Here is a 27,434-nt window from a genome sequence, read left to right as displayed (position 1 = left end):
TGGTGTGTGGGTGCTTTGGTGTGTGGGTGCTGTGGTGTGTGGGTGCCCTGGTATGTAGGTGCTCTGCTGTGTGGAAGCTCTGGTGTACTAGTGTCCTGATGTACAGGTGCCCTGGTGTGTGGGTGCCCTGGTGTGAGGGTGCCCTGGTGTGTGGATGCCATGGTGTATGGATGCCCTGCTGTATGGATGCCCTGCTGTATGGATGCTCTGATGTGTGGGTGCCCTGGTATGTGGGTGCTCTGACGTGTGGATGCTCTGATGTGGAGATTTATTTTAAGAAAGTTAGGTAAGAGCATCACTCAAGATGATTGAGTCTTTTTCTAATAATTCCAAAGGCACTTTAAGGTTTCAGAGAGCCTTGGATTGTTTAATATAGAGAAGTCATTGCAGAATATAAACCACAGAAGGTGTCTGAGGTGACTGTAATTTTAAATAAGTTCCTAATATTAATACACTGCAGTGTATCATTTAATTTTAATAGAAACAACTTTTACTATGATCTTTCCTTTTTTTCTTTTTCCTTGAAATGAAGATTTAACATCAAATTCAGCAAAACAGATGAAATCAATTAAAATATAAGGTGGCATCGCGCAGGGTAGGCACGGCCTCAGGCCCCTGGGGAACTGGAGCCCTCACTGAGTCCTGTGTGTGGCTCTGCTTTCTGGGGCTCAGGAGACCAGGTAGCTCAGTTCCCCAGGAATCAGAACCTAGGCGGAGCTGTGCCACCCCAGCCTCCAGAGTGAACAGCAGCAGCTCCCTGCCTCCCTGAAACTGGACGAGCTTCCCAGAGTTCAAGCTACAGAGGTTCCTGCCTCCCCAGGGCATGGAGTCCCCACTGCACTGCTCCACACCTTGTGGGTCCCAGGCTGCACTGGCATCTTGCCATTCTTGGGTCCTTGCTGCTGCTGCACTGGCCTCACAGGGCCTGGGCCACTGCCATGTCCCGCCGTCCCCGAGCCACCACTGTGTGGCACCTCATCTCCTGGGCTCTAGTTGCTGCTGTGCCCTGTTGTTTTTGGGTCCAGGATTGCAGCTGTGCCCTGTATCCCAAGAGCTGAGCTTCTGGAGAACCTCTTATCTCCCAGGGCCATGGCAGTGCTGTGTCCAGCCCCTCCGGGTCAGAACCAGAGCTAAAACCTGGCCCCCCAGGTCTGAGCTGCCAGAGTCTGCCTCAGAACAACAGATCCCAGCTTCGTGGACAATCTGAAGCCACCTGAGCCCCAGAGAGTGAATCTGCACCTTGAGCACCGGGTGCCACAATGGCTTCACATCACCCAGAGCCCAGGGCCCTGGCTCCACAGCTGCCCTGTGCACATGTGCCCTGGATCTCAGTGCCACTGCAGTTGCCTGTGGGCTGTGTCAGACCCTGCGCTAAGACAGATTCCCTCAGCTGAGACTCCCCTCTACAGAGAAGACAAAATCAGTAGGATCCGTAAAGCCCTTGCCACCAGGGACCCTGGACTTATGCTGCCACCATCATTGCCCTGAATACCTGCAGCCTATACCACTTAGACACACTGACATTCATTACAACTGAAGAACCTGCACAGAGACTATACCCCTGCACCCTGCCCAGCTGGCACCCTCAGGCCCATCTATATGTGAAAATCTTCCCCTACAAAAGGCCCTACTTAAAGATTAGAAGAGATAAGAATCAGGTAGCATAAAAAGGAACCAGATGGAAATCTCAAAACTGAATAACTCAATGAAATAATAATAAAAAAAAATCAATAGAGGACTTCAATAGCAGACCTAGATTAAGCAGCAGAAAAAAAAAATCTGTGAACTTGAAGATAGGTCTTTTGGAATGACTCATTCGGAGAGTTGAATAGAAAACAGAATAAAAATAGTGAAGAAAGCCTACAGCACTCAGAGGAAGCAATCAGATGAAGAAAGTTCTGCATTATGGGACTCAGAAGGAGCAAAAACAGAAAAAAAAAGGACAGAAAGCTTATTTAATAAAATACTTATTGTGAACTTGGAAGTTTTCAGTCTTGGGAGAGATATGGTCATCCGATTTCGTGAAGCTCAAAAATCCCCAAACATACTCAATCCAAAGAGTTCTTCACCAAGGAACGTTTTAATCAAAAAGTGTCAAAAGTCAAAGGCAAAACAGGATAATTTTAAATGAAGCAAAAGTGTTAAGTCACATGTAAGGGAATCTCCATTAGTTTGTCAATGGATTTCTCAGCAGAAAACTTGAAAGCCAGGAAAGAATAGTATGATACCTACAAGGAAAACAAACAAACACAAAAACCATTAGCTAAGAATTCTGTGCTCAGCAAAGCTGTCCTTCAGACATGGAGAAAGTAAGTCTTTCCTAGATTTAAAAAAAAAAAAAAAAAAAGGGATTTCATTATCAGTATACTTGCTGTATCTAAAATGCTTAAGGGAGTACTTCAAGCAGCTAGAAAAGGGTAATCATTATCACAAATACACCTGAAGTTACCAAACTCACTGGCAGAAGTAAGTACATAGTCAAATTCAGCATACTCCAGTGTCATCATGGTGGTGTGTAACCCATATACATATCTCCAGTATGAAGGTAAAAAGTCAAAACAGTAAAATTAAGGCCACAATAACTTTTTAAGGTATTCACAATGTCAAAAGATGCAAATTGTGACATCAAGAACATAAACTGTGGAGGAGAAGTTTAAGGCTCGATTTTTTTGTATACAAAAAAAGTAAGTTGTCAGCAACTTAAAATTGTAGACTATAAGATATTTTACATAAGCTTCATAATATCCACAAAACAACAACAGCAACAAAATGATAGCAGATATACAAAGGTTAAAAATAAAGGAATTAAAGCTGAGCACCACAGAAAATTATCACATTACAAAGGCAGACAAGAGGAGAGGAAAAGAACAGAGGATCTACAAACAACAAAAGAGAATGATGTTGCTCATTTCTTATGTGTCAATAATCACCTTGAATATTACAAACAAGAAAATAAGAGAATGGCATTGGTAATTCCTTATCTATCAATGATCACCTTGAATATTACAAACAACAAGAAAATGAGAAAATAGCATTGATCATTCCTTCTCGATCAGTAGTTACCTTGGATATTCCGAACAACAAGAAAATAAGGAAATGGCGTTGGTCATTCCTTATCATCAGTAATTGCCTTGAATAGTACAAAACAACAAGAAAAGAAAGTAGTATTGGACCTGATATAAATGGTCATTCCTTATTTATCAATAATCACCTTGAATATTACAAACAAGAAAATAAGAGAATGGCATTGGTCATTCCTTATCTATCAATCACCTTGAATATTACCAACAACAAGAAAATGAGAGAACTACATTGGTCATTCCTTATGTATCAGCAATCACCTTAAATATAAATTGACTAAATTCTCCCATCGCAAGACATATAGTGGTGAAGTGGACTGAAAAAGAGATGATCCCAACTATATACTGGCTATAAGACACCCACTTTATCTTTAAGGACACACATATATTGAAACTGAAGATAGGGAAACAATATTCCATGCAAATGGTAGCCAAAAGAGAGAAGGGGTGGTTAAACTTACATCTGATAAAACAAACTTTAAACCAAACTGGTCACAAGAGACAAAAGGCCACTATCTAGTGAAAAGGTACTAATTTATCAGTAGGACATAACAATCATAAACATATATGCATCCAACATTGGAGTACTTAAATACATAAAGCAAATATTAATGAACTTTGTAAAGGGATAAATACATAGCAATACAACAATAATGTGGGACTTCAGCACCCAACTTTCAACAATAGATAGATCAACTACATAGAAAATCAATAAGAAAATACAAGACTTGAATTGTACTTTGGGCCAAAATGACTTATCAGATATATAAAGAACTTTCCATGCAATAGCAGCAAAATACACATTTTCCTCTAGCACACATGGAACATACACATGGATAGACCATATGTTAGGCCATTAAACAAGTCTTAACAAATTTTGTATTGCAATTCTATCTAGTATCATCTCTGACCGCATGGAAGGAAACTAAAAATCAATAACAGGAGGAATCTTGGAAAATTCATAAATAGGTAGGAATTAAACAGTATTGTCCTGAACAATCAATGGGTTATGGAATCAAAAGTGAAATTTGAAAACTATCTGTCTTGAGACAAACAACAATGGAAATACAACATCCCAGAACTTCTGGGCTGCATCGAAAACAGTTGTGAGAAGGAAATTGATAGTGATAAATACTTACATTAAAACAAAATAAAGACCCCAAATGAACAGTCTAACATTAAGCCTCAAGAAATGAGATAAAGAACAGCAAAGTAAACCAAAAGTTTACAGAAGGAAGGAAAGAAGATCAGAACAGAAATAAGTCAAACAGACAACAGTAAACAATAAAAAGAATTAGTAAAACTAAGAGCTGTTTTTTAAAATATAATACAATTGGCAAACTCTTTGTACTAGTCCATTCTAACACTGCTGTGAAGAACTGTTGAGACTGGGTAATTTATATAAAGGAAAGAGTTTGACTCACAGTTCCGCATGGCTGGGGAAGCCTCAGGAGACTTAAAATCATAGTGGAAGGTGGAGGGGAAGCAAGGCACCTTCTTCATAAGGTGGCAGGGAACAGAATTAAGGCAGGAGGAACTACCTACCACTTGTAGAACCATCAGACCTTGTGAGAACCCACTCAGTATCATGAGAACAGCCTGGGTGAAACTGCCCCCATGATCCAATCACCTCCGCTTGTTCTCTCCCTTGACACGTGGGGATCATGGTGATTGTGGGGATTATAATTCAAGATGAGATTTGAGTGGGGATACATATTATAATCTAAGAAAAAGAAGTTTCAAATAGAAAAAGAAGTGAAGGCATTACCGTGGACACCTCAGAAATGAAAGGATCATAAGGGGCTGTTATGAACGATTATATGCCAGAAACTTGGACTACCTAGAGGAAATGGATAAATTTGTGGAAAAATACAATCTGCCAAGGTTGAGTCAGGAAAAAATAGAAAGACTGAACTGACCAAAACCAAACTGGGACATAGAAGAAGTAATCAAATCCTTTCAACAGAGGAAAGCATAGGACGAGATGGCGTCATGGCTGAATTACACCAAATATTCAGAGAAGAAATAATATCGATACTTCTCCAACTCTTTCAACAAATAAATCTAGAGGGAATAATTACATAATGCGTTTTTAAAAGCCAGCATCACCGTGACACCTAAGCTGAACAAAGATGTCACTAACAATGAAAACTACAGGCCAATTTTTCTGATGAACAAATGATGCAAACATTCTCGTAATGACTTTAGCAAGCCAAGTCCAACAGCACATCAGAAAGATTACATACAATGACCAAGTAGGAGTCTTCCATGGCATGTGAAGCCGGTTTAACGTTTTGAGATTCACCAATGTGACACATCACATTAACAGACTGATGCAGAAAATCATTTGACAAAGCCCAGTATCTATGATTAAAAAATCTCAGCAGTTCAGGTATAGAAAGCATGTTCACAATAAAGCCATTTATGAAAAATTCCTAGCTAACATTATGATCAATATGATAAATGCTTTAACATTGAGATCCTCCACAAGGCAAGGATGGCCAGTCTCACCACTTTTATTCCACATGGCACTGGAAGTACTTGCATGAGCAATCAGACAAAAAACAAAATAAATAAATGCATGAGCAATCAGACAAAAAACAAAATAAATAAATAAAAGGTATCCGAATCAGAAAGGAAGAAGTAAAGTTATCTGTTTGCAGATGGCATGATTCTCTATGTAAAAACCCCAAAGATTTCACAGAAAAACTGTTAGAACCAATAATTAAATTCAGTAAAGTGTCAGGATATGAAATTAATATACAAAAATTAATAGCATTGTTATACACAAATAATAGCTTAAAAATCAAGAAAATCCCATTTATTAATGCAAGCACTGGAAAAAAATAAAATATTTAGCAATAAGTATAACCAAGGAGATAAAAGACCTATGCAATGAAAACTATAAAATATTGATGAAGACAATTCAAAACATTGAAGAAGATAGAAATAAATGGAAAGTTATTTTGGGCTCGTGTCTGGGCTCATGGTCATTAAAATTGCTAGAACATCTATGAGCCAAAGTGATATATAGGATTCCACGTAATCCCTATCAAAATCCCAATGACATTTTTCACAGAAACAGAAAAAAACAATTCAAATATTCATATGGAATCACAAAAGACCTTGAATGGCCAAACAGTTCTAAGAAAAAAAAAAGTTGAAGGCATCACAATTTCTGATTTAAGATTATATTACTGTAGTAATCAAAACAGTGTGATGTTGATATAAAAAACACACATACACCAGTAGAGCAGAATACAGAGCCTGGAAATAAGTTGAAGCAAATGTATTCAACTAATTTTGGACAAGGGCATCAAGAGGATACAATGGAGAATGTATATTCTTTTCAATAAATGTTACTGGGAAAACTGGACTTCCACATGTGATAGAGTGAAATTGGGCCTTTAGCTTAACCATATAGGAAATCTACCAAAAATGGGTGAAAGTCTTAACTGTAAGATCAGAAGCCATAAAACTCCTAGAAGAGAAGTAGAAGAAGAGCTCCTCGATATTGGCCTTGGTGATAATTTCTTGGCTGTCACACCACAAGCTCAGACTACAAAAGCAAAATGGATAAATTGGACTACATCAAACTGAAAAGTTTCTGCACAGCAGAGAAAACAAGACCAGCAGCAGCAGCCTGTGGATGGGGAAAGTATATTTGCAAAACATGTATCTGATAAGAGGTTAATATTGAAAATGTATGAAGAATTCATTCAAGTTAATCGGAGAACAAGTAACCCGATTAAAAATTGGCGAGGCAGGTACAGAGAGACAAGCACTACATGCTGTCACTTATATGTGGTATCTGAAGCAGTTGAACTCATGGAAGCAGAGAGTAGGGCGGTGCTTACAGGGGCTGGGGATTAGAGAATGGGGAGATGATGGTCAGAGGGCACAGACTCTCAGTTATGCAGTGGGATTTTTTTTAGGTTCTCTTGCACAGTGTGGCAAAGATAGCTTTTTAATAGATTATTGTACGTTTCAGAATTGCTAAGAATATTATCTTAAATGTTTTCATTATAAAAGCATGAAGTATTTGAGGTCATAGATATGTTAACCAGCTTGGTTTCATTATCTCGTATTGCATTCATAAATCGTAACATTATTTTTGCCCTATAAGTTTATATAATTGTAAATTGTCATTTACCAATTGAAAATATATAGGATGGAATATTACTCAGTCTTAAAGAAGGAGGAGGTCCTGCCCTTTGTCACAACAGGGTTGAACCTGGAGGACGCTATGCCAGGGGAAACAAGCCAGACATTAAAGGGAAATACCACATGACCTCACTTATGGGTGGAACCTGAGGAAAAGATCAAACATGCAGAGAAGGAGAATCAAACAGTGGCCACCAGAAGTGAGGAGATGGCGGTGGGAAGGAATGAGGAGCTGTAGGTTAGAGGATGCAAAGCAGTGCACAAGTGGGTGAGTGAGTCTAGAGGTCCAGTGCCCCACATGAGGACTAAAGGTCACACAATCATACTGTGTTGGGGATTCCTGCTACGTTTTAGCTGCTCTTGACACACACACACACACACACACACACACACAACAAACAAAACAAAAATATGGGTAATCAGGTGAGATGATGGATATGTTAATTTGCTTCACTATAGTAACCATTTTACTATCTATAACATCTTTTTTTATGCCTTAAACATACTATTATTATTAAAAAATAGTCACAAAAATCTACTGGACATCCACAGGACATTCACAATTTGAATCAACAGCATTCACCTTCAAATTATGTTAAATAAAACCTTTTCTTTATAAGTCTTCATTTTAATATGCTAAATATTAAGTTACTCTACTAAAGTCTGGCTACTCTAGAGATTTCTTGTATAGCATATTTATTTCATAATATTAAAACTTCATTTCTTCATTTATGAACTTTATTATCAAAGTAGAGTTTTTGTCCTTTTTTAAGTCAAGAGTGTGTGATAGAAAGCTGAGCTTTCCTCTCCTCTCTCCCTTCCTCCTGTCCTCCTCTTGCTTCTTCCCTCTCCCTCCCTTCGCCTTCAAAGCACCATGCATTTGTGCATATTTTTATTTGTATCCTTAGGTTTGAAGTTTGCTGCTTTCCTCTAATATCTTGATGTTAGTCATTCAAAACCCTTAATAACCTACCATACCTCCAAACCAGAATTGTTTTCTAAGATGAGTTATTGTAAATATAAATCACGGAAGGAAAGACTCATCTGGCATACTTGAGATGGACATGCTACCTTTCTTTTCTTGCAGATCTACAGGAAATAAATGTCAGCTGTTTTAATATTGATGTGTGTTTTGCTTAATTTATTCTCAATGGAGAAACTTTCTTGTGGCAAAAAGTAACACATTAGATCAGATAGTAAATTTCAGAACAGGATATGATGATAGAATAAATGACAGAAGTAGACAGTAGGTGTGGCATACAGGGATAGGGTGAAGCTGTGTTTTTTTTTAATTAACACATAATTGTGCATATTTATGGGGTACATGATGATGCTTCAATGCATACCATATATAGTGCTCAGATCAGGGTAATTATATTCATCATCTCCAACATTTATTATTTCTTTGTGTTGGGAACATTCAATATGCTCTCTTCTAGCTATTTGAAAATATACCATATATTATTGCTAACTATCATCATTCTACAGTGCTATAGAACACTAGAAGTATTCCTCCTATGTAGCTGTAATTTTGTATCCTTAAAATAATCTCTCCACATCTCTTTTACCCTTTCCCCTTCCCAACCTCTAGTAACCACTATTCTACTTCTTAGTTCCATGAGATCAGCTTCCACATATGAGTGAGAACACGCAGTGCTTAACTTCCTGAGCCTGGCTGACTTCACTTAAAGTAATGTCCTGCAGGTTCACCACTCTGCCACAAATGGAAGTGTTTCATTCTGTACACCACATTTTCTTTATTCATTCACCTGTTGTGGGACACTTAGCTTTGTTCCATATCTTGGCTATTGCAAATATTGCTACAATTAACATAGGGTGCAGATATATCTTTGACATACTGATTTTCTTTCCTTTGGAGAAATGCTAGTGGCGAGTTTGCCAGAATCATATGGTAGTTCTATTTTTAGTTTTTTGAGAAAGCGCCATACTGTTTTCCATGGTGGCTGTACCAGGTTACATTACCACCAACAGTGTGAGTTTCCTTTCCTCTCCACCCTCACCAACATTTGTCATTTTTGGTCTATTTGGTAATAACCATTCTCACTGGAATAAGATAATACCTTATTGTGGGTTTTATTTGCATTGCCCTGATGATTAGTGATTTTAAGCATTTTTTCATATCTTTAGTCATTTGTCTTCTTTTGAGAAATGTCTATTCAGATCATATGCCTATTTTTCAGTAGGATTTTTTTTTTTTTTTTTTGGCTGTTGAGAGATTTGAGTTCCTTGTATATACTGATATTAATCCTTTGTCAAATGAATACTTTGAAAATATTTTCTGCCATTCCATGGCTTGTCTCTTCACTCTGTTGTTTCCTTTGCTGTGCAGAACCTTTTTTGATATATCCCATTTGTTTATTTTTGCTTTTGTTATCTGTGTTTTTGAGGTCTTATTTATACAATTTTTTCTCAGACCAGTGTCCAGAACCATTGCTTCTATTTTTATCATCTAGTAGTTTTATAGTTTTGGGTCTTACATTTAGATCTTTGATCCATTTTGAGTTGAATTTTTATACAAAGTGAGAGATGGGGGTCCAGTTTCCTTCTTCTGCAAGTGAATAGCCAGTTCTCCCAGCACCATTTATTGAAGAGAAAATGTTTTCAATGTATGTTCTTGGTGCCCTTTGTAGAAAAAAAAGTATGTTGTCTGTAGATACATGGATTAATTTCTGGGATACTTATCTTGTTTGATTAGTCTATCTGTTTTTTGCCTGTACCATGCCATTTTGGTTACTATAACTTTGTAATATAATTTTAAATCAGGAAGTGTAATACCTTCAACTTTATTCTTGTTTCTCAGGATTGCTTTGGCTACATGGGGCCTCATGTGGTTCTGTGCAAATTTTAGGATTTTCTTTTTTATTTCTGTGAAGAATGTCGTTGGTATTTTGATAGGGTTTGCATTTAATTTTTAAATCACTTTCAGAAGTATGGTCATATTAACAGCTTTGATTTTTCCAGTCTATGAACATGTTATGTCATTCCATTGTGTCATCGTCAATTTTTTCTACCAGTGTTTTATGGTTTTCCTTGTAGGGATCTTTCATATCCTTGGTTAAATTTATTCTAAGGTGTGTGTGTGTATGTGCATATGTGTGTGGCTGTTGTAAATGGGATTGGTTTACTGATTTTTTTCAGCAAGTTCATTGTTCATATTTGGAAACACTATTGATTTCTGTATGTTGATTTTGTATTCGGTAACTTTACTGAATTCATTTATCAGTTTCTAAGAGTTTTTTGGTAAAGCCTTTAGGTTTTTCTATGCAAGATCATGTCATCTGCATCTGCAAAAAGGGACAATTTGACTTCCTCTTCTTCAATTTGGATATCCCTTATTTCTCTTGCCTGAGTACTCTAGCTAGGATTTCCAGTACTATGTTGATTAAGAGTGGTGAGAGTGGGCATCCTTGTTTTGTTCCAGTTTTCAGCTTTTCCATTCAGCATAATGTTAGCTGCAGGTTTGTTATATTTGGCCTTTATTGTTTTGAAGTACTTTTCTTCTATACCTATTCACTGAGAGTTTTTGTCATGAAGAAGTGTTAAATTTTATTAAATGCTTTTTTTTTCTGAATCTATTTAGATGATCCTATGGTTTTTAATTTGCCATTCTGTAAGGAATGTAATTTATTTATTTTTGTGTATTGTGAATAATGGAATCGTGATCATATCTAGAATCTACTTATTTCACCATTTGGGGCTGTATAAAGACAAAATTGCTTTTTTAAAATGAGCAAAATAATTATACATTTTTATTACACATATGAATGCATACAGTAATTTGAAAAATGGATTCCATGGATTTGAATTTATTTTTGTGTTATTATGAAAGTTTTCTTCTTTCAACAGGCTTTGTAACATAATGAATATCTCCTTTACACATTTATCCATAACTGTTTCATTATTTCTCTTTCATTTAAGCGATGCCTCCATCAACACAAAATGTACGGTACAGAAATAGCGTTTGATAAATGAATACAAGCTCTGGTCTCCCTGCTTCTCTCAGACCCTCACAGTTTAATCTGAGTTTCCTGTGCCAATTTTCAATATTGTTTATATATTGCCATGATATGGTGGAGGATGAAAACTGTGTTAGAAACCAGGACTTCTGCTTGGGGTTTTACTTGTGGACAGGTTCTACACTGGACTCATAGACATTGGAAATCTTCTTGTCCAAGGCTGATAGCCGTCAGCCAGGATGCGAGTACACAGGAAATGCTCAGTTTGTCTTTTCACAGCCACTTAATGTGACTTTCTGATATTCCAGTTGATTTTTTTTTAAATGAAATCTGCATTTTCGACTTGGAAACTGTTGGAAAACGATTCGGTTTATGATTTTAGGAAACGATTACTCATCTACTTCCAGTGCTGAAGGGGAGATCCATACACCTAGGATGAGTGTCTAGCCTTTCCATCTTCAGAGAAAATGTTATACAGCAGGGAATCGACCTTGAATAAACAACATATACCTTTTATGCAGGGCATTTTCAGAAAGTACCAAAAGTGAGATGAGACAGTTGATTCTTGAGATAAGCTAAAGGATTTGCTATTCGTTCATTCATTCTTCTAAATCTTCTAACGAATGATTTCCCAAGAAAACTCTGCGTGGTTCTCACTACTTAGCTCCTCTGTAGAGCATCCTTCTTTACACTGATTTCGAAAGTCACTGGCGTTTACCAGAAGTCTTTATGATAAATGACAAGATGAAGTTTGTATCTGCATGTCCTGCAAACGTGCTTTTGAACTCAGTGTCCATTATGGTACCTTGTTTCTTTTGTATAAAGGTCTACATCATGATATGAGAATTCCTTCCCACGGAAATGTGTCTTTTCTGGTAAATAGACACAAATATACAATTTTGGATAAATTTGGCATTGGAAATTAATAATTTCATCATGGTCATCTCTCATCTGAGGCAAACTGTAGAGCCAAATCATAAAGCCAAATATGAAGGTCAAGTTTGTGACTGCCTTAATTTAACTTTGTATGTAATATTTGTCATTCTAAGTAGTTCTTAATGTTCCATGTTTTAAATTTAGCAATTATAATATGCATATAACTTATGGCATTTCACTTTTAATTCTTTTGAGGTGAAACTGGAAACCTCAACCACTTCTGCTTGTCCTGGTGTTGAGCAGAGCTTGGAGGATTTCTAATGAGCTGTACAATAGACTCTGCAGTCAATAATACATCATTGCCAAGTTTATTGAGCCTGGATAATGTGACCTCTCACTGTCATCAAGAGAATGCCTTTAAATACCTCTTTAATATTTTATAACATGTTATCTTCATGTAATTTAATATATAAAATATTTGAAGGTGGTGTTCACAAGGTTGTAATAAAAATTCTTGCAGGCCATACATCCACTTAACATTTGTAGGGAGCAAGTCTACTTCTTATTGATTGTAGAGTTCCTGATAATAAGAGTTACAGGCAAAAGAACTCATTCATCTTAAATTCTTGGCCAAAAAACTTAAAAGCCATGTGTGCCTGTCTTATTTTTCTTGCTTATTTTACAGAATATGAGCAATGAAAGTATTTCTGAGTCTGTGAGTCTCCGGCTTCCTTTACTGCTTCCCCTGAGTAAATAGGCTGTCACTTATCATGGACATGGACATCCCAAATTCATGGATGACATTCTTTGGAGCCATTTGGTGAAGTGACAAAATTTTTTGCATAATTTTTTCTAGCAAACTCTCAGAATAAACTCAGAGTTTAAAAATAGCAATATGATTTTCTCAGTTGAATAAAACTAACTCTTATATATGAAAAAGAAGATAAATTTTCATTTTTCCTTTCAGATTAATGATATTTTACATAATAAAATCTTTTTTTGCATTGCAGTTTTTCCAGCGAGAAAAATCCAAAAAGAACTGTAACACTGCTGAAATTATTTTAAGAAATGACAATTAAAGTTTTCTTTTTGATACATCATCACAGTTAGGCTGGTGGAAACTACATCTAGATGGCTCGTCCATCCTTTCAACATTTATTCCCCCTCCCCAAAAACTCCTGGAAACAATTTAAAAGAATGTTGTAGGCCCATATTTTTGGAGTAACTTGAGAAAGTCTTGTGCCCAAGTCATAAAGCATGTGTTTCTTGACAAGAAGCTTGATTCATTTGCTGGAGTACAGTGTGGGAGATTAAAATCTCTGTGTAGAGAAGCATTTTTCATAGCCCTTCGTGAGTCGGTCTCACTGGGTACTCTGCAGAGGTGAAGAAAGTCTATTGAAAAGTTAGGCGTTGACATTGGCACTGCCAATTTAGAGTTTCATTCGCTGCAGATAGCTAAATCCTACAGCCTGCCATCAATACTGTAGTAGTTTTTCTATAGTTTTGACTAAATGGTAATAAAAACAAATTTAATGACCTTTGTTTTATCAGGTAACACAAGGTAAATTCAAACAATGATTATAGGATTTATACAGTCAACAGGAGCCCCAGACAAGACACAGCCTCGGGCCAAACTATAATGTGCCTTACTAGTGAGATGCCGTCAGCTCTCTGTGGGGTTGACGCAGGTTTCCAAGTGTAAGACATTCTGGTCTGTTAAGATGATATAAGCACCGTCCGATTTAGTCCTGAGTTAATTTGCTGACGTTAGTTTTAATCAGAAGATGCGTTTTGACTGGCAGTTCTTGGGTGTCTGTGTTTGGCTGGTGTTTCTTTCTTGGTAGATTTGTGTAGGTGCTGGAGCGCTACTCTTGCTTATCTGGATGTGAAAAGGCAATTTTAGTTCCAGAGTCACACTCGGGATGGATTCAGCTACACCCTGGCCTGCAGTGCGCAAGCTTCGAGTTGTTTTGGCGAATCCATTTGACTTCCATTCTCTCAGATTATGTATTTTAGTGATATCGTTGGAGTCCGCGGATCGTTAAAGTGAGCTCTTTTTGAAAATGAGCACAAATGTGGGACACACTATTCATTTCCCTCAGTGTAAAGTTCCAGAGAAAATGCAGAAACTCTCCTGCTCTTCTAGTTCACACCTTTTTGAGGGGCCCATTTAACCCACTGGCAGATCCTTTTTCTTTTGAGCTCTTCACCTAATGGGAAAATGTTTACATTTACTCTCACCCATGTCCTAGGCTAACAGCTTTTCTCTAAACTGTCAAATACACATTCTCGTATATATTTTAATGTAGTCTCTGCTACATTGTTTTACAAAACAATAAATTGAACTGTAAACTTATTTAAAATTTCAGAAACCTTTTGTTTTAAAAATAAAATAAAATTAGAGCTTATTTAATCAGATAATCTCTCTCTATATATATACATATATATAACCTGTATGTGTATGTATATAGATATATATATATCTATAGATACACACACACATACATACACACATACATACACAAGTTGATAGGTTTGACAGTATGCATTTAATCTGTAACACCCAAGTACACAAATACAGTCAGAGCCACAGGGAAGTTGAGTAAAAGCAGCACTCCTTTCTGGATGCCGGGAATTGAGTTTGCGGAAGGCATGATTTCAGATCACCCAGCTGCTGTTGTTTCGACACCATGCAAACTACCTGAAGAGAAAAAATTCTGTCTTGATGTAGGCAATTTTCCCTTAAGTTTTGTCACATTATCTTTTGACCATGTGTCAAAAGATCATGTGTCATCGTGGTGGTAAGCAAACCTCGATTCTGTTTCTAGGTTGCCTGTTCCGGAGGCAGTGAGGCAGTGGGTGGGGACTGAGGGAGTGACTCTGAGCAGAGTTGTGGGGTTGGCTGCGGGTCTGCACTGTTAGGCAGGTTAGCCATCCTCCACTGTGGAAGCTGAGTGTAAGCTGTGGAAGAAGCGGAGAGGTGTGTTGGCTGAGTGTACATGATACCATCCTCTAAACTACACTAGAGCAAACGCCCACTCACCTTCCCTCCAGTTTCAGAGCTAAGTACCACCCAGAGCCCCATGCCCCGTGCCTGCCCCTTCTCTCCTGAGTTCAGTGAGAACCATGCTTTTGCTTTTCTCTACAGTTCAGCCACGTATGTGTCCCCAAACATCACTTTGTTTAGTTTTGCTTGGTTTTGAACTTCACAGTAATTAAAATCATACCATATGTCTTCTTTGCCTTACATTCTCTGCTCAGTGTCTAGTCAGACATGCATAGGTGTTGACATGGCACGTGGTCTGAATTTTGACCCTGAGGTCCAGAATTTTCACTTGTGGGGTGATGATTATGCCTTACACGTGGGGTTGTGATGTGGTTTAAATAAATCCATAAGGACTATGAAGGTTGTCTGACCTGTGAGAAATGCTCAGTAATTTTAGTCATTATTAATTCAAATAAATAATAAAATCTAACTCAGTTAAGACTTGGTAACAAATGTTATCATTATATAACACTGTCCACATGCATATGTGAATAAATATTTAACAAAAGTGTCTTAACTTTACAAGTTCTAATTAATTTTCAAGAAAACACAATTATGTTCATGATAACACAGTTATGTTCCAAACCTTGATTACATTACCTTTACGTGACCTCAGATAACCCTATGGTTACTTTATCTTGAAAAAGCAAATATAATAAAACAGAAAATATCACCTCATTATAACATTTTGTAGGAGTTTGAATATTTATATGGATTAAAATGCATTATGCTGTATTTCCACATTGTATAATGAGGCAGTGGCCGTATTATCATAGGGATTAACTAGAATCACTTTTCAGCTAAAATCAACAAACCTTGCCTAATCTGACCAAATTCATTTTATTTAGGGACGTCAAATTTTCGAATTAAAATCGAACTTTCATGATTTTATTTTATCACCCATTTTATCACTTTTTAATATTTTTTAAGGCTAAAAGTGTCCGTCAGGTGAAAAACATTTCACAGATTTAGCTGGAAAGTATTTGTAATTACGTTTCATTTAATAACTGGGAATGACTCTCCTTCCTCTTCCCTTTCACTGAACCAAAATTGCTTAAGAAGGTTGGTTTTAAGCCAACATTTCACAGGGTTCACACTTTTGTAACGTTGTTTGTAAACTTTAGCTGTTAATAACTACATGGAACTCCATGATGTGCTCTTTCTCTGCCTTCTTTGTTTCTTAAGCTACATTTAGGACCGAAGCACAATGATGACTTAAAATTCCGTGAAAGTTTTGATAACGCTTGAACTAAATTAGCTTAAAGCCATTTCAAGTCAGTATATTTAAGAACCTTGAGCATTCTGGAAATGATGAAATTATGGTTTACTATAAATCCAGTTATCAGTAGTTTTAATGACCCAGGTTATTGCCACAAACAGAGGAAAGAGGAAACAAAATCTAAGAAACCATTGAACAAAGAAACAGCGATTTCACACAGTGTTTTTCTACCTGAAGGACTCTGGTGGGGTGTGAGGAAAGGCTGGACTTCCGTTTTTCTGGCCGTCAAATGCTTAACCCAAGTGTCGGCTCCAGAACTGAGGGAACCTAGTTACCCACAGCAAGAGGAGGGAGAAAGTGGAGGCAAGAAAATGAAGAATAAACCAACAAGCATGTCTCACCACGTTAAAATTACTGTTTTCTTGCTGTTCAAACTCCTAAGTTTTAGTTAAGGAAGGATTTCCGTATCTTCTTTAAGGGTTTTAATTTGATCCTTTAATTTTCTACAAAAACTGCAGAAAGTATATGCCAATGTTTGCTATTTATCTAGACTGCTGCTGACATTTTAATTTCATTACTTGAGAATTTATAACATTATATTTTTGCACACATAAAAATTATGTGCCAGCTCCTTAGGGCCTCACTGTCTCCACTGCCTCAGTGCCCACAGGCCTCCAAACTTGCGGGACCTGCAGAGCCTGGAGCTCTCTCAGTCAGAAGCAAGTAAGGAGCAGCCAGCCCTGGGATCCCTGCTTCTCCCAGATCAAGGTCCCTGGATGGCTTCAGAGCTCAAATCAAAACGGAAGATGTATTGACTCAGCTGTCCAGGACCCTCTTCAGGGTCTGTGAAATGTTTTAATGAGGCGGACTTCCCTCCAAGTAAGCACTGCTATGCTCCGCATGGGCATGCTGGGTGAGGAGGCCTGGCACCCAGACAGACGCTGGGCTGCAGTTCATTGTCGTCTCATTAAACCCCAGGTCCTGCAGAAAAGCCCGAGTCCAGGGAGGCTGCTGACCCACCGGCTCAGCACTGCGCTATGTGAGTTTTTCTGCCATCTGGAGGCAGCTTCTGACCAGTTCTAGAGCAAAATAGACCTCACTGCATTAGTTCCAGACAGGAAATGGCAGCTCCATTCTGAAAACTCTAGATACCATTCTTTTCAGGGAATTTGGTTATGCATTTTGGTGCCTGGATCTGGACGTTTTTGTCTGCTGTTCTGTGGCATCTCAGACTCACATGTGGCTTGTTGACGAAACAAAATGCTGCTTTCTGCTTTAGGTTAGAAGAGTCAGATGCGTCTTCACGGACCTTCATTAAACAAAGAGATTAAGTCATTTACTGTGAGGGATTACCATACATATCATTTTCAAAACACATTACCTCGGCCGGACGCGGTGGCTCACGCCTGTAATCCCAGCACTCTGGGAGGCTGAGGTGGGCAGATCACCTGAGGTTAGGAGTTCAAGACCAGCCTGGCCAACAGGACAAAACCCTGTCTCTACTAAAAATACAAAAGAAAAGAATTAGCAGGGTGTGGTGGTGCACATCGGTAATCCCAGCTACTCGGGAGGCTAAGGCAAAAGAATCACTCGAACCCAGGAGGCCGAGGTCGCAGTGAGCCAGGATCGCGCCATTGCACTCCAGACTGGGCGACAAGAGCGAGACTCCATCTCAAAACAAAACAAAACAAAACAAAAAAGCAAAAACATTCTCTCCTGCACCGGACTTGTTCGATGATGACACTTTCCATAAGTAGCTAAAGTTTGTTTTGTAAAAATCAATGCATCTAAATGCACAGAGATTTTTATTTTCTGTAGGTCCATTCAGACCATGGGGTAAAATACTTTGATAAGAACAACTTTATCTCTATACTGTTAGATAAGCTGAAGCTAAGTTTCTGATGTGCCAGGTAGACATTTAATAAAGGTGGTGCTTCTTAAGCTAAATATTGAGAATTATGATGATTAATTGATTTTGGACCTTGTTTTCTATCATATGCAATTTTCTGCACTTTTATAGCATCCATATTATATGATCTCTATAATCACTACCACATGTGTAACTTCACATGGAATCCACACATTCTGTGTGTACTTTTTTCTGTTAGCCTTTGATTCCCTTAAAATTTAGGGTTGTAATGCTTCTGAGGCCCCAGCTCAGAGTCCATTATTCCAGATAATCAATAAATGTTTTCAGGATGCAGCCCACCCTGGTGTGGCTAGAGAGGGGAAGAGCAGCATGCGAAGAGCGGAGAGACAGACAGACACAGACAGTGAGAGACAGAGGGGGGCAGTTTGAACACAGGGAGACGGCGCAGGGGAGAAGAGCTGCCACCACTGCATGGTCCACGGCAGCTTTGCCATGGACAGTTTCGATGCAAATGAGAACTTTATTTGGATCACTTAACATCAGTATCATTGCTGTACAGAATCGGTACCATTACATACAGTGATCTGAAAACTATAGTTTCAACACGATTTGAAATTTGCTAAACACTAGAAGTAATATGTAGAATTGACATTTAATCTGTCTATAGTTTGTCAAGAACAGGTTATTACTTGTTTTCCACTATTTAAACAAAGACTTAAAATTGAAACCTATATGAAGGCAAAAATTGGGGGGAAAAGCCTTAGCTTTTGTGCAGATTTGTTCGGTCTTATTTAATGGGGCTCTCTCTGCCTCTGTGACGATGGAAAGGTTAAGTGAAAAATGCTGCATGGATTATAGCCAAACTTTCTCTACAAAGCTTTTCAATTTGTTGCCTTTAATATTCTAGGTACAGTCATTTTGATTAGAGCTGTCTGTGTATGTTTGTTTGTGAGAATGAGGGAAAATGCTAAGTGACGTTGGGAATTCCTTGTTTGTTGCACATTTAATGAAAAATGTGCATCAGACTTTCCATATCCTATAATGAAACCCTTTATTAGGAGGAAGTGATGTTTGTTTTCCACATTAAACAAGTCTTCTGTGACTGGAAAGCAACTCTCTTAATGCACGTACATCAATCTAGCTTTCCTTATGAAGCGGCCGCCTATTGCTGTGTGTTGACATTTCCCACACCCCCGTGGACACATGCACACACACATCCATGTGTACACACAGGCACACACATAATAGATTCACAGACTCAGACTCGCAAATACCCATGCATGCCACCCACACCCACGCATGCACACCCATCGGCACCTGCACACACAAACACACATCTCATGTGGACACATGCACACACACATCCATGTGTACACACAGGCACACACATGACAGATTCACAGACTCAGACTCGCAAATACCCATGCATGCCACCCACACCCACGCGTGCACACCCATCTGCACCTGCACACACACACATCTCATGTGGACACATGCACACACACATCCATGTGTACACACAGGCACACACATAATAGATTCACAGACTCAGACTCGCAAATACCCATGCATGCCACCCACACCCACGCATGCACACCCATCGGCACCTGCACACACAAACACACATCTCATGTGGACACATGCACACACACATCCATGTGTACACACAGGCACACACATGACAGATTCACAGACTCAGACTTGCAAATACCCATGCATGCCACCCACACCCACGCATGCACACCCATCTGCACCTGCACACACAAACACACATCTACTTACGTGGACACGGGCACACACACACACATACACGTGGCCACTTCAGCTGCTGCAAGCACTGTGCTTAAATGACTGTCATAACAAAGCATAATGTCGCTGAGATTTCTCTTAACACTGTTGCCACTTTTGCCACCCTGCAGCGGACCAGACAGGGATGTTGTTCGTAGGCGATGCTGTTCTCCAGGTCAGTATTGTACATGTTAATCCTTAACTTGATTGCATTTTTATTTTTAACTTGTATTAATTATTATTCTCAACATTCTTACTTTGTCATCTGTTCAGGTTAATGGCATAAATGTAGAAAATGCAACTCATGAAGAAGTGGTAAGTGAATTACATTTTATATTCTGTTTATTATTCTTTTATTTGAATTATTTGTCTCTGTAATTTGTATTTAACTGAATCTATTCATAGATGCAGTCTGAGAATTGGAAAGGAAGCTTAAAAGGTTTAGTAAATGTTACGAAAAGACCTTAACAAAGTGCCCACTGTCGACCATTGTGTGCTGACCACACAACGCTTGTGTCACTTCACAAGCGTTCCCATCAGGGATCCTCACAAACGCTATAAAGTACACTTGATGAAGCCCATGTTGATCACAAGGGCACTGGAACTCAGGGATCAGGTGACTCACCTGGGATTCCTGAAGGGTCGTGCTGAGCACAGGAGGTGTCAGGGCTTTGCAGGGTCTCCCCGTACCACCTGGCACTGGAACCCGCAGGGCCTTCACACCTTTGCTCCCCATTGGCTGGCTAAGCAGCACGCGTGCATTAGAATGTGTGCCGTGGAGGATGTCAGGTGAGACCTCTGAGGATCACATAAGATGGCGGGGGTCAGGATGCATTCGGTGCGGACGCCTTCCATGGAGATGAGCTTTCTCCAGTGTCACGTCAGCTTAAAAGGCAGATGAAACAGACGTCTGTCCCCGAGGTACTCATTCTGGCTGTTGGGAAGAGAGAAGCCAAGTGCAGCCAAACCATGGGGCTGATGCCAGGAAGCATGTGGTAGGGACACGTGGTCAGTCCGGTGCCTACAGGGTGGGGGCAGAGGTGGAGACGGTATTACAGCTGAGAGATGAGGTGGAGGGCAAAGCGGGTGAGATGCCTGGCAGAGCATCCCTGTGCCGATAAGTGAGCTGGGGGACACAGGGTCAAGGAGAGAGGCAGTGGAGCTGCGTCCAGGATGCACATCTGGGGCCCCAGGCAGTCAGCAGAGCCCTCACGGGAGGTTAATTCTGTGAGTTGCAGCAAAAGGCAAGCAGTCTGGTAATTTAACTAGTCCCATGAAGAGTAACAGGCATGCGCTCATTTCTTCTTCAGTGTTTATCTTTTCAATTAGCCAACTTTTAGTTCCAAGGAAGGACCAACAGCCCTAGTACCCAAAAGTCACCCCTTCTGCATAGCAGTAAATTTCCGTGAACCCAAGGCAGGCACATGCAGCCGTCTGTAACTAAACAGGGAATCGCTTCCTACACGCTCACTCCGAATTCACCTGTGTCTTCTTCAAGATGTGTAGTTATCAACCTCTAATTTGTGCTGGGCAGAGGAAAGAGTCACAGCAACAAGGATCAGCATATTTCTTGGCCTCCTGGACCTGAAAGTCTCGAGTAGATGAAGTGCCGTTACCCTTTTGCTTATTATGGGAAAACACATGCCAATTGAAAGAGAGGCAAGACATGCCTTCATGACTTCTATCCTAGCCCAAACAGAGTAAAATTCTCGTGAGCAAAAGTTTTTTTTTGTTGTTGTTGTTTTGTTTTTGAGACAGACTCTCACTCTGTTGCCCAGTCTGGAGTGCAGTGGTGCGATCTCAGCTCACTGTGACCTCCGCCTCCCGGGTTCAAGCAATTCTCCCTGCCTCAGCCTCCCGAGGAGCTGGGATTATAGACGCTCACCACCATGCCTGGTTAATTTTTGTATTTTTTTTTTTTTAGTAGAGATGCGGTTTCGCCATGTTGGCCAGGCTGGTCTTGAACTCCTGACCTCAGGTGATCCGCCCATCCTGACCTCTCAAAGTGCTGGGATTACCGGTGTGAGCCACCACTCTTGGCCACAACAAAATTTTGCACTAATTGCTCACAACTGTAATCCAAGCACTTTGGGAGGCCTAGACAGGAGGATCACTTGAGGCCAAAGGTTCAAGTCCAGCCTGGGCAACATAGCAAGACCTGTCTCTACAAAAAATAAAAACAAAATCTAGTCAGGCATGGTGATGCATACCTGTAGTCCCAGCTACTCAGAAGGCTGAGGTGGGAGGACCACTTGAGCCAAGGAGTTTGAGGCTGCAATGGGCTATCATGGCCCCTACACTGCAGTCTGGGCAATAGAATGAGACTCCATCTCAAAAAAAAATCTAGTAAATTATATGTAAATCTTATAAATGGAGCTATTACAATATTGGACTGATACAAATATACTTTTTGAACCAAACTGATCATATCATATGTCTACATTCTTATGTGGTGCAAAATAAATTATTAGAGAAATGCTAATGAGACATATAATCCCAATTTTTCAGATGCATAAAGTTCATTAAAATGTTAAAATTCTACAAGACTTATAAATCATATGGTTTCACTTCCTCATTTTTCAGAGTAAATTCTGGCTTCGATTAATTGTAAAAAAAAAAAAACTGTCAGTTCTACTCAATGCAAAGAATCCTTTTTAATATAAAAATTAGATTTACCTCCACAAAGTGAATCTTATTCACTCTACTGCTTTGGAAAATTTTACTACTCTAGGTTGTTAAATCATCTTAATACACATAAATGCATATACATTAACATATAGTTTCCCCTTTTTAATACATCTGTGCATTTTCATCCACATTGGCATGTAATACTGTAGCGGCTACAGCAGAGTAAACTGCCCGTATGTTCACTGGGCAAATTCTGAGACATGTCTCTCTCAGGAAAAAAGGGAGATCGATGACGGCTGTCACTCAGTGTGACATCCCTGCACAGACACAGATTGGGATGTCTGGGGGCCAGGCAGCAGGAGCTGCAGGTTCCTCTGTCCCGGTGCCTGGTCTGTGATGCGACCACTGATCCAGAGTGAGGAGCTCGGGGAGGTGGGCTGCTCTCCAGCGCCCCCACAGGCAGGGCACAGAACAACAGCCTGGCGGGGCCACAGCAGGGCTGGTGTGTTCTGCCTTTAGTCACCCCAGGGCATCTCAGAACAAGAAACTCTACAGTTCAGTGGGAAATTTTAAAAAGACGTCTCAAAGGTGAAAGTAAGATACTGTAATAGGAAATTACTTCTAGTCTAAGATACAGTCTTAAGTTCTTAAGTGCTATGAAAACCGTTGATAAAAATTGCCCTAATTGGAAAAAAAGTCACTAACACCTTTCACAGAGCTTCCTTTTTCAATTTAAATTAGTCCTTTTAAAAAACACGTTTCAGTCACCTATAGTAGCTTTTACTATGATTAAGAACTCATGGCAGATCCTGCCTGGAGGTGATTTTGAGCTTAACTGTTAGAAATAAAGTTGACGTCTTATGTTGGGAAAAATGGTGTGGACACTCTGAGTAGAAAGGAGCCTTCCAAATCATCTGCTCTGAACAGCAGCTCAGGGCGGGAAGTCCCATTCACAGTTTACTCAGCAGACCATGGGGACTTCACTCCGTGTTAGCGGAATAAGGGGTTCCTAATACAGAGCTGAAGCTTTCTTTCCTGTTACGCCAAGTTGTCCATTTACCAACATGTGTTATGCTTAATACTGAAACGGGACGTTCCATCCTGTGTAAGCAAGGACTTTTTCCTCAAGAATGAGTATGTTCTGGCCTCGGTGCCGGAACACAAAAGTATACTATTGCCATTTGGAGGCGGGCTACTTCTGGCGATGTGTGCTAACAGCTAGAAACTGCAGGAGAAAGAACCACTGGCTATTTTCATAGCTGTTTGCCAGGTATCAGGGATGTTTTTGATTTGCTCTGGGATACAGGGCACATCTGGGACAAGAGCTGGAACTGGAGTTCTATCTGTTGATATTTACAATAGAGCACTCCCATTGCTAATAATTTATTTGCTTTCTGCCTGAGCCAAGAGGCAATCGAAAGAAATGTAATAAAAATTACCTCCTCCACATCTTTCAAGTCTTTTCTACAACATGGCTTTTGGTTTTCCGTTTTCCAAAGGAAAAGCCATTCTAGGATGTCCAGTCACCCAACCATAATGGGCCTGAATGCAGGGGTCCGGACACCAACATGGAGGTTCCACCAGTAGGACACATATCTGTTCAACTCTGTACTCAGAGGGGAGATAAAGAGCCCCAAGGTGTGTTTGGGGCCCTGAGGCAAGTGTGGGATGAGTCTAACATGAAGGCAGTTGTCCCCCGACCCACATTATGCCCACATTGTGACGGGGCCGTGGCGGGCACTGGGACTCCAAGGACTTGGCATCGGCCCAGAGCCAGGGTCTGGGAGCCCTTTGTCCACCACTCATAACTGCAAATCTCTGCAAATGCTTTACGGAGGCTAAAAGGGAGATCTGCAGTACAACGGCTTGGCGGTCTTTCCTCAAACGGACTTGGACTTCCCTTCATTCAGGGCTGCAGGTTCTGGGAACTGACTCTCTCCCTGAAATGGATTGAGAGCCCAGGTCTCTTTACTGTGGTAAGTCCAGTCTCTATCCACTTGGAGATTTTTCACCTATGCAAATCAATTACAACTGCAATGTATTCCCCATCTGTTTCAGTCCTAAGAACTCCGTGATCAGTTAGCCATAGCTAGATAGATCTGCAGGTCACACCATCAGCCCTGCCGCCCATGAAGGGAACCAACCCACCTGGTCTGAAGGTTCAGTGCTGCTGCCTGGGCTCTGCCATCCCGTCCAGGGTCCACCATCTCTTTGGATTCCAGAAGCCACCTTCAATGGTGGCATAACCCAGTACCAGCCTGCTCAGCAGGGAAGTGCCTCAGCAGAGTTTCTGGGATGCTGGTACCTTCCTCACTTAGGGGTTTTTCAGTCTTTTGGCAAAGAAGTGAATGTAGATGCAGCAAGGGAGGAGGTATGGGAGTAGGCACCCTACTTCCGTAAACCTTTGACTTCCTTCTGGGACCACACACCAAGGAAGCTATGGCCGCTCAACCTCACTTAATGTGGCCACTGTGAGTCCTGATGTTAGTCAACTAACCAAGGAAACCAATAGAGTCTCTCTCAAGTAATTAAACAAATTCAATCCAGAATCTCTAGTCGTTCAATCCAGAATCTCTAGTCATTGCACCCATATCAATACATTTGGTCTAATCCAACAGAGGATTCTACAGCCCTAAACACATATTTCCACGCACAATCAAAAGTTCATTTCGGCCATTGTCATGACCATTGCATCATGGGCTAGCTCTTCTGAAATTAGGCTTCATAATAAGATTTGGGGCTAGCTATGAGACTAGAAATATGGGGAGTGACCAAGTGCATATTGAGGAAAATCAGCATTGTCCTGCCAGATTGTTGCCTCAGAAAACCTAATTCGAGGATCTTTGGGCAAAAGTGACTGCCAGTAGGGGACGAAGGCGAAGGAAAGTCAGTAGGATATGAACATGCAAAAGGGACACAGACAGCTGGGCGCAGTGGCTCACGCCTGTAATCCCAGCACTTTGGGAGGCCGAGGGGGCCGGATCACGAGGTCAGGGAATCGAGACCATCCTGGCTAACACGGTGAAACCCCGTCTCCACTAAAAATACAAAAAATTAACCGGGCGCGGTGACAGGCACCTGTAGTCCCAGCTGCTCAGGAGGCTGAGGCAGGAGAATGGTGTGAACCCGGGAGGCGGAGCTTGCCGTGAGCTGAGATCGTGCCACTGCACTCCAGCCTGGGCGACAGAGTGAGACTCCGTCTCAAACAAAACAAAACAAAACAAAAAAGGGATACAGACATGCTGGGATCTGTTCTCATTCCCACTTTTTACCCATCAATGCCCTAACTGTAGAGGGACTCACTGCCTGATAGATAGAATTAGTCAGCCACCTGCAAAATCAGATGTTGGCCTGAGTTTTCAGAAGTCTTAACTCTGTATTACAAGAAATAAGGAATCATTTCAAGGGAATCTCAAAGCTCTGTAGTGCTACACTCATGGCTTAAAATGGTCATATGAGTCCCTGAGCCTTGTCATTGTCTTTCTCCATGTTCTCCACTGCAGCTTTAAGCAGCCCCTGCCCTTACCCAAAAACCGAACACCTGAACTCTACCCACTAGGATTTGGTCAGGAAAATGGGAGCAGCTCCAGGAATTCCAGCTGTAACAGTTTGAAGATAGGGATAAATGGGTTCTCACCAAGTTGGGATTGAATGCAAAGGGCAGAGAATCTGCCGTCAAAAATGTGATATTCGGCCAGTGTCAATGGCTTACCCCTGTAATCCCAGCAATTTTGGATTACTTAAGATCAGGAGTTCGAGGCCAGCCTGGTTAACATGGTGAAACCCTGTCTCTACTAAAATAATAATAATAATAATAATTAGCTGGGCATGGTGGTGGGTGCCTGTAATCCCAGCTACTTGGGAGTCTGAGGCAGGAGAATCGCTTGAAACCAAGAGGCAGAGACTGCAGTGAGCAGAGATTGTGCCACTGCACTCCAGCCTGGGCGACAGAGGGAGACTCTGTCTCAAACAACAAACACCTCCCCCCACAAAAAAGAAAATAATGTATTCAAAAACCATAAAATTGTCAGTTCTTAAGAAAAATTGTGATTCTCATGAAAACTCTGGAACGTTTGCACATATCCCACAGTCGACAGTGTTGAAGCTGTGGCTTTCAGGACACACTGGGTAGCCCCACGGATGCATCTGCCCAAGGGTGTGCTTATCTGACTTCAAAAACGGTTGGCATCTCCTCTTTACCCTCCCAGATCTTTAATGAGTTTCTTTCAGCAAACTCTCACCCTGAGACATATGGGAAAGGATCTGGAGAAACATAGAACCTAGTTTATCTTTCTGCTTTGAGAAGGAAAATGGAGGGTTGCTGAGTTGACAACAGACAACCCAACCAGCCATAAGAGTGCAACTGGTCAGAAATGGATAGACCCACCAGGCAGAAATAAGAAAGGACATAGCAAATTTCAGCAGCATCATCAATCCACTGCATGTAATGGACATCTACAGACTACTTCACCCAACAACAGCAGAATAGCATTCTTCTGAAGATCACATGAAGAATTCACCAAGACAGACCACATGCTGGGCCATAAAAACACACTTTTACAAATTTAAAAGAACAGATATTGTATTAGTCTGTTCTCACGTTGCTGATGAAGACAGACCTGAGACTAGGTAATTTATAAAGAAAAAGAGGCTTAATAGACTCACAGTTCTGTGTGGCTGGGGAGGCCTTAGAATCATGGTGGAAGGTGAAAGGCACATCTTACATGGTGGCAGACAAAAAAGAATGAGAAACAAGAAAAAGGGGTTTCCCCTTATAAAGCTATCA

General features: G+C 40.3%; 1 protein-coding gene across 1 annotated transcript in view; it reads left to right on the top strand.

Moving 5' to 3' along the window:
* The window catches only part of SNTG2 (syntrophin, gamma 2), a 243,436-nt gene that overhangs the window by 21,240 nt on the left and 194,762 nt on the right, over positions 1–27,434 (top strand). The window contains exons 4-5 of the mRNA XM_011960963.1: positions 20,152–20,195; positions 20,294–20,335. Coding sequence (XP_011816353.1) covers positions 20,166–20,195; positions 20,294–20,335 — 72 coding nt within the window. The 5' untranslated portion in view covers positions 20,152–20,165. The remainder of the gene's footprint in view (positions 1–20,151; positions 20,196–20,293; positions 20,336–27,434) is intronic.

This window comes from Colobus angolensis, unplaced genomic scaffold, assembly GCF_000951035.1.
Source record: "Colobus angolensis palliatus isolate OR3802 unplaced genomic scaffold, Cang.pa_1.0 Scaffold53, whole genome shotgun sequence".
Taxonomy (NCBI): Eukaryota; Metazoa; Chordata; class Mammalia; order Primates; family Cercopithecidae; genus Colobus; species Colobus angolensis.
The sequence above is the reverse complement of the archived record's forward strand: the minus strand, read 5'-3'. Positions and strand labels throughout refer to the sequence as shown.